We start from the raw sequence: 12,101 nt of genomic DNA, 5'->3' as shown, positions 1-12,101 counted from the left end.
ATTTGTTTTAAGTAAATTTATGTTTTGATATTTTTCTTTGTGATACCTTTGATATTTCTTTGTTTGCCATTCTTTGTAAATGTAAAATTATCACATATTTCTCATTGAATTTGTTTTGAAGCTTTGTTTCCATGAATTCGCAATTGTAAATGAATAAATAAAATTTGAAATATAAAAAAGAAACCAAAATTATTCATGATGAATGAAATGTTTATTAACTGTTATACAATTTTCACAAAACAAAGAAGCTCTGAAATTTCAGTTTTCTGGGCTACCATGATATTTTTGCTATGATCGTACACCCTGTGTCCTTCTATCATAAACTCATTTATCTCTTTGTGCCATGAAAAAAAAGATTTACAAATAACACGAAATAACAGTAGACTAACGACAGGCAAATCTTGAATCTGGAATATTATGGAGATTCAAACCTCACAGCTCTTCTTTTGCATTCTTCTTCTGATTTATTCGTGGGCAGCCCTCTCACACATGCATGAAAAGGACCTGGTGCAGTTATCAAAACCAATGGTATGTGCATTTGCATACACACATTTCCCCTGGAAATCTGGACTTGGCTCTGGTAAACCCCTATAAAATTTAGAAAATATTAGTCACTGGCCATACTCACTGTATTCAAATTAAATAGCATTACTTAAGGACATATTATGTGAAATTTATTATGCCAGGTGCTGTGGGGAACTCAAGGAAGTGAATTCTTTTCAAAGAATTCATACATTTTAGAAGAGATGAGATAGACATGTAAACAATAGGTAAACTTACAAAATGTGATAATTATTTATAAGTGGGAAAATATACACCTGTAGAAAGAGAAAGAGAATGGTCTGCCTGCAAAATTACGTCAGTAGCATGAAAAACAGCACCAAAGACCTGGGTTATAAAATGAAGTTTAAGTACAGATCAGCGTGATAGAAACCCCTCAACTCTGCATGCACAGCAACAGTTGAAGGAAGGACATTTTACTTGGAAATACATTGCATCTATATATATAAAAGCCTAAGCGACCATTATGACAGTTGACTAAACGACCAGTCGACTGGTTGCTATGCTGCTCACTGACCACCAGGGGGCAGACGCTCAATGCGGGGGCTGACCCCTGGTGGTCAGTGCACTCCCACAGCCAACCTCCCGTGGCCGGCCAACTTCACATAGTCCCTCCTCCTGGCCGGCTGGCCCCAATTGCTCCCATCAGGACTGGGCGAGGCAGCCCCGATTGGCCCTGATTGCCAGCCAATGCCGAGGGACCTCACACGTGCATGAATTTGTGCACCAGGCCTCTAGTTAGATATAAAAGTCAGCTAAAATTATTACTCATGAAGTTTAGAATATCCTATATAATAAAAGGCTAATATGCAAATTGTCCCTCAATCAGGAGCTCGGCTGGGAGTTCAACCAGGGAGCAGGGCTGGCCAGCCAACAGCCCACAGCCCCTTCCTCTGGCCAGCCCTGTCCCTGATCAGGGGGACTGGCCGGTCAACTGCCCACAGCCCCTCCCACAGGCCAGCCTGACCCAATTGGCCCTGATTGGGGTGGACCGACTGGACCCCACCCGTGAAAAAATTCATACACCAGGCCTCTAGTTATATATAATATGTGTGTTTATTATATATAAATGGAAAAACAGCTTCATAAATACCCTAAGAGAACAAAATTAAGTCAATCAGCTATCAAAATTATTAAAACTTTGACATATTAAATAAAATTGTCACAGAGTCATGAAACAGCTTGGTAATATATATATAAATACACATATATAGTGTCACAACATATATACTATTGTATATATAGTATACATATAGTATATATATAGTATATATAGTATATGTATACTGAGAGAGAGAGAGAGAGAGAGAGAGAGAGAGAGAGAGAATCATGTATATACAGTCATAGTTGTCTAATGCAATGTTTTTGGATAACAATTTAGCAGTATGTACTTGAAACCATAAAAAGGCCCAAATTCTTTGGCTGAGGAATAGCAGTTCTGTACCTCTCCCCCAATAAAATACTAGAGATGTCCCAAAATTCATATATAATGAAGTTCCTCCCTATATTATATTCATTATCTAAAATAGTGATCAATCAGAGCATCTAATATTTGAGGCATATTTATACAAACTGTGAAACACATAAATGACTTTATAATTTGTAAAGTTGCTGACAGTATAATATGAAATAATGAAAGCAAGAAATAAAAAAGGTCTAAATTCTACTCCCAGTAATCATCTCTATTTTCTTCAGCTCTTTAAGTGAAAGACATTGAAAAAAAGGAACAAGGAATTGAATTATATACTTACAGGTCAGGAGAAGGAGAAGAGCCATCCTCCCACTTCCATTCATTGTCTGCTTTCTTATAAGAGAGGCCAAGCCAAGTCTGATTCACTGCAAGTAGCTTCATGATATTCTGCATGGACCCAAAATACACAAAGGTATTAACAGTAAAATTGCATTTAGGGATAAAAATAATGAACTTGTGTCAAGTGAGAAATAATCATAAAAGTAAAAACAATGAGTCAATATATGCCACTGACAAATGAAACACCAAAAATCTGTACATTTCTCAAACCAGGAATTCAATAAAAAGAAGAAACAAAATAACTGAAAGAAAATATTATAATTAAGATAACAATACACCAAAAAAGAATTACCTTTCTTAACTCATTTTATCATTCATTAAACTCGGTGCCTATTCTTTGAGCTTGGTATATATCATTGAGTAAAAATGAGAAAAATTCCTGCTTCCAGTGAGGGTGTCAGCCAGATAGGAATAAAGGAACATATGAATAATATGGTCTGTAAAAAGGTGACAAGTGCTATAAAAAATTAGAGCAGGGTAAGAGGATTACAGAGGAGAATATCTGGGCTGTGCAGTGGACATGATACGCAGGTTGCAATTTTAAAAAGCACTGTTGGGTTTCAGTGATGGCAAACCTATGACACGCGTGTCAGAGGTGACATGCGAACTCATTTTTTTGGTTGATTATTCTTTGTTAAATGGCATTTAAATATATAAAATAAATATCAAAAATATAAATCTTTGTTTTACTATGGTTGCAAATATCAAGAAATTTCTATATGTGACACGGCATCAGAGTTAAGTTAGGGTTTTTCAAAATGCTGACACGCCGAGCTCAAAAGGTTCGCCATCACTGGGTTAGGTGATACTGAATAAATATTGAAGGAGGTGAAGTAGTTAGTGATGGTTATGTCTGAAAGCACAATGCATGCAGAGGAACATAACTGCTAGGTTTCTGCAGGGAGGGTATGTGTGTTACGACGAAAAAGAAAAGTGTGCTGAAGTGGACACACCAGGAAAGAGTAGTAAAAAATTAAACAAGAAAATATCCTTTATCCTGGGTTTTAGATCTACAGCTGAGCCCTTCTTTTCGACTGGTATCTGTTGTTTGTTCATGTTCCAGAAATAGAGAATGAAATGCAATCTCACCTTCAATCTATTCCTTCCGGTCTTTAAAAATGTAGCATTCAAAGTGACACAAAGATCAGAACAGTTTAACCAAGAAACCATTTCTATGCTTTGGTGGTAGCAATAGTCTCTGTGTTGCACCCAGTGATGCAGAGACCCACAGCAGTCTCCTAGGAAAGAAAAGATTTATTACTCAGCGCCCACAGAACCTCACAAACAAGGCTTTACTGCTTCATAGCTTCTCCCTCTTAAAAGAATGCGGTTGGCTCTATTAGAAGTGTCCCCCGCCTCCCTGCCACACTTCACCTCCCTCCACACTGCCCTGCCCCACAGGCTTTAACCACATTCTTAAAAAAAAAGAAAGAAAAAAAAAAGAATGAAGCTGTTATTAAGAACTAGAGGTCCAGTGCACAAATTCATGCATGGGTGGGATCCCTCTGGGTGGCCTGCAGGGATTGGGCAAAAACCTGCAGTTCAACACCACCTACAGTTCTGACCTGCCACTCCCACTCATCCTGGCCCCACTGTGCCTGCCACGGGCTCATGCCCAATCAGTCCTGAAAGGGAAAGACTCGCACTGCCATAGCAGTGCTCGCCAGCCATCATGAGCCTTGTGTTTGGCACCCACCCAAGGGGAGTGGCCTATGGGATTGGATTGAAACCGGCTATCCAACATCTGCCAAGGGGGTCCCAGATTGCGAGATGGAGCAGCCAGGCTGAGGGTACCCCACCGGTGCATGATTGGGCTGGGGAGGGGTCATGGGAGGGTTCCAGAGCGTGTCCAGCCCATCTGGTTCAGTACTGATCGCCCAGATGCCAGCAGCAAGCTAACCTACTGGTCAGAGAATCTGCTCCTTGGTGACCAGTGCACATCATAGCGACTGGTTGACCAGTTGACTGTCTGCCCCGCCCCCCCCCCCCCCAGTGGTCAGTGCAAGGTCATAGCAAGTGGTTGAGCATCCTTAGCATGTCATTAGCATATTATACTTTGATTGGTTGTTTGTTCTGCTGTTCCATCTATTTACATATTACCTTTTTATTATATAGGACTAGAGGCCCAGTGCACAAAATTTATGTACTGTGGGGAGTTTCCCTCAGCCCAGCCTACACCCTCTCCAATCTGGGACATCCCTCTCACAATCTGGGGCTGCTGGCTCCTAATCACTCGCCTGTGTACCTGCCTGATTTCCCCTAACCACTTTTGCCTGCCAGACTGATCACCCCCTAAACACTCCCCTACAGACTTGATTGACACCTAACTGCTCCCCTGCCAGCCTGATTGCCCCCAACTGTCCTCCCCTGCCAGCCATCTTGTGGCAACCATCTTGTGACAACATGGGGGTGGCCATCTTATGATGATGTGGGGTGGCCATCTTGTGATGACACAAGGGCATAGGGTCAATTTGCATATTACCTCTTTATTATATAGGATTATCATCAACTCAGAATTATCTCACTTCCAAATTACCTTGTTTTGCATTTAGTTCTTCCAAAGCCTCAATAATATACTCATTCTCCTTTTGGAGCTGTTCAAGGGTTTCTATACAGGACAACAAGACTAAATATTAGATGAGAAAACACATTACATCTGATATTTTTACTATTTCAAGAATCACAATAATGATAAGGATCAAGTGGAAAAATATGGACATAATTTTAGTCCAGTTCCCTTTCCTACAGAATTAGTTTCATCTCTGGCTGAAATAATTGATTGTACTATAAACTCAAAGTTGCTTAGCGACTAGATTTTAATCGTTCTCAACACAAAAATAAATGATAATTACGTGACAGGATAAAGGTGTTAGCTAATACTGCTGTAGAATTCATATTGCAATATATAAATGTATCAAACCAACACATTGTACTTCTCAAACTTGTACATTATACGTCAATCTTATCCCAACTAAAACACAAACAAAACCCGTCTTTTAACATGCATAGTCACTAAAGAACTCTCAAATGGTTGATTTAATTTTTCAATATAGGTTTGATACATCACAAGAAAAAAATAATATTTTAATGCAAGTCCTCTGTAAAATATTTATCATAAACATAGACTATTTTTATATTCCAATTTAATTAACATAAAAGTAGCTTTCAGATTACTCCAATATTTTAAATTTCTTTCCTTAGGAGGCATACAGAAACTGTGAAAACATGATCACTTTTCAGATATTTAAGTTCTTCCATTTTCATGCTCCATGAACATCTTGCACAACTGCTGGCCTTGACATTTTATTTTTGGTTTACATGTTTTCTCTAAGCCTCCTAAGGGCTGGGTTCATATTTTATGTATGTATGTATGTATGTATGTATGTATGTATGTGTTTGTTTATCCTCACCTGAGGATATTTTTCCATTGTTTTTATTTATTTAAAAAATATATATTTATTTATTTCAGGGAGGAAGGAAGAAGGAGAGATAGAAACACCAATGATAAGAGAGAATCATTGATAGGCTGCCTCCTGCACACACACACACACACACACACACACACACACACACACACACACACCACTTGGGATTGAGCCTGCAACCCAGGCATGTGCCCTGACCAGGAATCGAACCTTGACCTCCTGGTTCAGGTCAATGCTCAACCACTGAGCCACGCTTGCCAGGCTTTTTCCATTGCTTTTAGATAGAGTGGAAGAGAAGGAAGGAGGGGGAGAGAGAGAGAGAGATGTATGTGAGAGAGACACAGATTGCTTGCCTTTTTCACAAGCCTCAACCAGGGCCAGGAAACAACCTCCAACCCAGATATGTGCCTTTGAGCTTGAATAGAACCTGAGGCTCTTCCGTGTGTGGCCAATGCTCTCTAACCAATGAGCAACATCTGCCAGGACTGCATTTATTTTTGACCACCAGCCTAGTTGTGGGCATCTAGTGCGCATTGAATAAATGTGATAAATAAATGAATTAATGAGCCAATTAATTAATATAGGAAGCTATTTTTGATACATGTGAGACAGTTTCAGAAGATGGCATGAAGAATTAAAGAGACAAGAAGCCATTAAAACTACCATGCTGCTACATTAGCGATGAACCATTTTAGGGCTGCAACAAGGAAAACAATCCAGCATTCTGTAAAGAGAGTGTGTTCTAGTTCTGATATTACCTTTATTTTGGTAAAGAACTTTTTGGATCTGAAGAAACCTTTCTGATTTGTCTTGGAAAGACTCAATCCATTGGTTAAGATCCTTCATCTTTTTCTCAGATGCCAGAATACTTTGAAAGTCTAAGGACAAGAATTCCAAATAAGTATAAGCATATACTCAATTATGAAACAGTAGCATATTAGAATAAGATGTTGAATTGTTACAGTTTCCTCCTTAATAAATTCCCACAGGAATGTCTTTGAAAACTATAAATGATATTTAGCTAAGGGAATTTTAATTTATCCACCATTACTTCTAAAATCTAGTCTAACTCTAAAATATAATCTTAATTTCTTATGTTTGAATGTGTTTCTATCAATAAAAAAACTGTTCAGCTCAATTAAAAGAGACAAAAACAACAAAAATCATCTCAAATCTTTTAACATCATGTCCGGTTGATTTAATATGTAGAATTTTACTTCATAAGCAAAAGTATAAAATTTTTAGTTTCAAATTAATGTTATCCCAGAGAAACTACTATTTTTTAATAACAGATGGCAAATGATTTTAATAATAAAAACATTCTATTGATCTAAGATAGATTGTTGATGGCATGGACAATTGGAATAAATTGTCAAAGAAGTTTTCTATTTTCATAGTTAAGACAATTGCAAATGCATTGAGCTAAATTTTCTTAGTAAGTTGTAATTTTCAAAATAATGATAAGTAATCATTGCTATGAATATCTTAAGCAGTATTGCAATAATATATCCTCCTTAGAAAAAAAATGTGCAGTTGAGAGCTCACAAAGTTAAATTCACTAAAATAGGAAAATGTTGTGATAATTTAATGTCTTTTTCCCTGTTCTCTATTCAGCATGGCATTAATACATTTACCAAAAACTGGGATCTGGAAATAGTTTAAAGCAATATGATAATCTAACAAATAGGCTATTATTTCTTTTCCCCAAATAAATCAAACTTACATTGGTAACCAAAGAATCCACATAACATCAAGAGCAGCAGGCTGAAGATTCCCAGGACCACTGGAATGATTCCATATACAGAAAAGGGGAAGGCAGAAGCTAAGAAACACAGTGAGAGATAATCAGAGAGAATGTCCGCTCCTACTATTTGAAAGATTAATGTCAATATTTTTCATTTATTATTGTTTCAAAAATATCCTGAATTTTCTGAAGGATGATGTCCAATGAGTGAATTACTATGAACTATTAGGCTGAATGAAAAGAGGAAAAAAAACCTAGTTAAGAGGATGTGCAGCCAAGAATTAACATGATGGACCTGACTGTTGTCCCACAAGGCCTGCTGACAAGATGGCCTCGGCTGGCATCTGCAAATAGTTTCAGGAGCGTTCCCATCACAATTAAGCGATAAGAATGGCTCACTGGGCTTAAACTGTTTCTGCAAGCAATATACTTTGTGCTGAACAACTGCTTCCGTTCTGGAAATCTGGAACTTTGTTACATGCCAACCTGAGGCTGCCTGTGTGAGCAGCTCCAGATCAAAACTCAACACTGATTCTCCAGTGAGTTTCCCTGGTGGGCAGCATGTGACATGTGTTGACATACGTGTTGCTAGAGGAATTCACAAGACCTGACTCTACTGGGAGAGGGTCCTTGGTAACTTGAGCCTGGCCTCCCGGCACTTCACGAACCTTTGGTGATTTTGCTTTTACCCTTTTACTGTCATAAACCTAAGTTGAATGTACAGCAATATACTGAGTTCTATGAATGCTTTTAGAGAATCATAAACCTGAGTGCGGTCTTGAGGACTTCCACCACAGATGAAAATTTTGCATACAGGTATTATTAAATATTCTTAAATACCAGGCATAAAATTTCAGTTCAGTTAGCATTATCCTCATTAATTTAATCAGATGGGGGAAATGCTTAAGTATTTAAATCTATGTTGTTTTTAAGATAGAATTATTAGAACTTAATGACTAGTAGTATATTCTCCTCATAAAGAATTACTGTAAATCTTAGGTAGTATCTTAACTGAATGATATTTGGCTATAGAACTACCAACATCTATAATTTATTCAGTTTCATAAAAATATGCTACATCCCCACACTCCAGAAACTAAACTTTCAGACATTATTGTTAATAGTCTTTTTCGGGGGATATGTTTATTATTCCATCTGACATAAATTTATAAATTCTAGTGCATAAAGGTATTTCCTTATATTTCTGAAGAATTATACTTTTGAAACAAAATGAAAAGCTCCCACCAAAGAGAGTGGTTATATTCATAATTAATGTCTAACTCATTTTTTAACTTGCTGGATAATATAGCTTAGTGGCTATCAACCAAAGATAATTTTGTCCCCAGGAGACATGGTAAATGTCTGGAGACATTGTTGGTGTCATAACTAATGGGTGAGTGCTACTGGCATCTAGTGGGTAGAAGCCTGCAATGGTGCTAAACATCCTGTAATCACTGGACAGTCCCCCCAACAAAGAACTATCTAACCCAAAGCATCAGTAGTGCTGAATTGAGAAACTGTGTTCTACAAAATGATGTTAAGCTTAATTATGGTCAAAAGGAGGCAATTGTATAGTAGGGCTCAGCATTTTACTGACTTTTTACAATTTTACTGAAATTTAAACTTCAAGCACATTTGTATCCCAGTTTCACGTGAGGAAACAGATCTATATTTGGACAAATGGTTTCTTTTATCTTTAAATATGCTCCTTAATATATGAACTTTTCAAACATGTCTGTGAGAATATATGGTTTTGTTTATTTTTACATATGTTTTGGGGAAAAAATGTAAGCTCGATATTTTCTCTAAATTTTAAAATACCCAAATAGTAACAACTTAGAGAAAAGTAAAACCAGGGGAAATAGGTAGCCTAAGCTAACACAGAGAGAACACAAATTAATAAAATGTGGTATATATACTTTACCATTCCTATTGCTGTGCTCAGGAATTGGGTCCCACTCATCCTCTGGAGGAGGAGGCGGGGGAGGAAGGGGAAGAGGCGATTCCAAGTCCGCAATAGGGATTATCTCTGTCTGCTCTGTGATTTCTTTAACATAGAAAGTAAGTTATTAATGTCTAACCTTATAAAGCAAATTATTTTAGACCGAGTGGATAAAAAAGTTGTGTTACATTTACACAGTGGAATACTATGCAACTTTAAAAAAGGAAGATCTCTTACCCTTAGCGACAGCATGGATGGACCCGGAGATTATTATGTTAAGTACAATAAGCCAGTCAGAGAAAGATCACATGATCTCACTCACATGTGGAATCTAGTGAGCAAAATAAACTGACTATATAAAACAGGTCCAGAGGCATGGAAGCATGGAACAGACTGACAGATCTCAAATGAGAGGGGAGACAGGAAGAGATTAAATGAAGAACATATAGGCATATATACACAGCCCATGGACACAGACAGTAGTGTGAAGAAGGCATCAGGTGAAGTGGGGGTGAAAGAGGGCAAATGCAGGGGGGTGGAGATATCTGTAATACTGGCAACAATTTTTTAAAAAGTGGTAAAAAAAAAAAGTAAGCAAAATAAAATAAAATAAAATAAAATAGGACCCCTCTTGCACTTGTAAAATATTAAGAGGTTATTACTATTTTTAAAGTTCGATAGGAATATGAATATACTAGTAGTAAAAAAAGACACATCACGTTTCTACCCAACAGCCCAGCTAGCCCTCCTTAAACTACTTAAACTAATGGATTACATTTTAGATCTAGCCAAGAAATAGATAATTATTTCTGCTAATTATCTATGGAAGTACTCTTTCAAGCATATCTGGAAACACTAAAGAAAATATCTGACAATTATGCCCCTACTATAATTGCAACCAGCGGTGACAATACACAAAAGTTACTAAAATTTTACTTTAGGTATTTAAATAAATATTCAGTTAGTAAAATGGTATGGAACATTTGGATTAAAAAAAAAAATAGCAGTACCTGGAGGTTGTTCAGAGTCTGAAGCATTTGACATTGTGGAGCCGCCGGATGAGTTCCTTGTCTGAATGGTAAAGGGGAGCCCACAGAAGTGTCGGTAGATGAATGAATAGATATTTCTGACACTAACCCCTTAGACTTGAGGAGAAGGTCAGACCTGGCCTAAGAAGGGGCAGCTGCATACAGTTGTATGATACTAATTTACTCTGGTAAAAACCACAGAGGACATGTGAATCAACAACTTTATATATTTCTAATAGGTTTGCAAAAATAAAAACTGTCCCTACTTAAATAGTGTACAACAAGCCTTCTTTGCTGTTGTTAATCCTCACCTGAGGATATTTTTTCCATTTTTCCATATTTCTCTCCTATTAGAGAGAATAGGAGGGTTGCAGAAGGGGGGAAAGAGAGAGAGAGAGAGAGAGACAGAGAGAGAGAGAGAGAGAGAGAGACAGAGAGAGAGAGAGAGAGAGAGAGAGAGAGAGAGAGAGAGAGAGACATTGTTGTGAAAGAGGCACATCAATTGGTGGCCTCCTGCACATGCCCTGACCAGGGGTGAGGATAGAACCTGCAACCCAGGTACATGGCCTTGACACGCCATCCTCTGGTGCCCAGGCTGATGCTCTAACCACTTTGGAACACTGGTCAAGACACAACAAGTCTTTTAATAGAATTTATTTGGGCAAGTAATATTCCATCACTCTGGAAACAAATTAAGAAAAGCCACTGTCATAAAAAATTACAATTGAGTAGTCTATATCGAAAATTCTCTTGAGGATTGAGAATGTAGTGAAGGAAGACATAAAGTGTATGGAAACTAAGAGGCTAGGTAACCAGTTGAATAAGAAAAGGAATAATACTGGAAATAACAGATACCTGTTAATCAAAGGTGGATTTAAATGACATCTTATAAGAAATGGCATTTGAAGATAAAAATCCTATAACAACATTTATATATCCAGTTATTGAAAGTTTGGCTTAAGTTTTTTGGGTAACACCATCCCCCTCCCAGACTTTTTTTTTTTTAAGTAAAAACAATTTCTATTCACAGAAATATGAGTGGGTAGCCATGAACACAAACTACCTGTTACTATTTATTGGACTCACATAAAAAAGCCCCATATTTGAAGTGGGTACAAATAGATATTGTACATGGACAAAAATAAACATATGACTCTTTCTCACTGGGGTCATAACCTCATAGAAACTAATGCATATTTGAGCCAGTCTGTTTGAAACCATAGAAGATACCACAGATATAAACTGTCATAAGTTTTCCATTCTTTTATGTCCTGTCCAGATACAATGGTTTTATAAGTAATTATAAAAATATACCACATTTGCCTTCTAATATGTGAAATACAAGGTTAATTGCCAAAAAAGAATATCATAACATTCAAAGAACTCAATAAAGTCAGAAATAAAGAGAGCAGAGATTTAATAAAAATATATCTCCTATTGATTTTCTGCCTGCATTATAAGTAATTTTTACTTTGTTAACTTACTGATTCTATAATTAAAAATCTAATTATGTTGAATTGGATCAGGGTTCAGATAAGTGGGGGAAAGGAAAATGTATTAACCATTTATGTTTGAACATCACATTTAATAA

The 12,101-nt window shown here is 37.1% G+C and overlaps 1 protein-coding gene across 1 annotated transcript; it reads right to left on the bottom strand.

Annotated features, from left to right (window-relative positions):
• Positions 1-234: 234 nt before the first annotated feature.
• Positions 235-10,627, bottom strand: LOC118651725 (natural killer cells antigen CD94-like). Its single transcript, XM_036301195.1, has 8 exons — positions 10,493-10,627; positions 9,465-9,587; positions 7,520-7,618; positions 6,555-6,674; positions 4,908-4,979; positions 3,461-3,609; positions 2,313-2,419; positions 235-588 (listed from the first exon to the last, which is right to left on the bottom strand). The coding sequence occupies exons 1-8, from the start codon at positions 10,524-10,526 to the stop codon at positions 465-467; spliced, it is 828 nt and encodes a 275-aa protein (XP_036157088.1). The 5' UTR covers positions 10,527-10,627; the 3' UTR covers positions 235-464.
• Between the last annotated feature and the right edge of the window lie 1,474 nt (positions 10,628-12,101).

This window comes from Myotis myotis, unplaced genomic scaffold (assembly GCF_014108235.1).
Source record: "Myotis myotis isolate mMyoMyo1 unplaced genomic scaffold, mMyoMyo1.p scaffold_m19_p_3, whole genome shotgun sequence".
Classification (NCBI taxonomy): Eukaryota; Metazoa; Chordata; class Mammalia; order Chiroptera; family Vespertilionidae; genus Myotis; species Myotis myotis.
The sequence above is the reverse complement of the archived record's forward strand: the minus strand, read 5'-3'. Positions and strand labels throughout refer to the sequence as shown.

Bases quoted from the DNA above. Each gene is read 5' to 3' on its own strand.
- LOC118651725 (XM_036301195.1), bottom strand. From the start codon at position 10,526: ATGTCAAATGCTTCAGACTCTGAACAACCTCCAG. The intron at 4,980-6,554 runs GTAATATCAGAA...TGTCCTGTATAG, and splicing joins AGTTCTTTACCAAAATAAAG to AAACCCTTGAACAGCTCCAA. The intron at 589-2,312 runs GTAAGTATATAA...TAAATTTTATAG, and splicing joins TCTTCTCCTTCTCCTGACCT to GGGTTTACCAGAGCCAAGTC.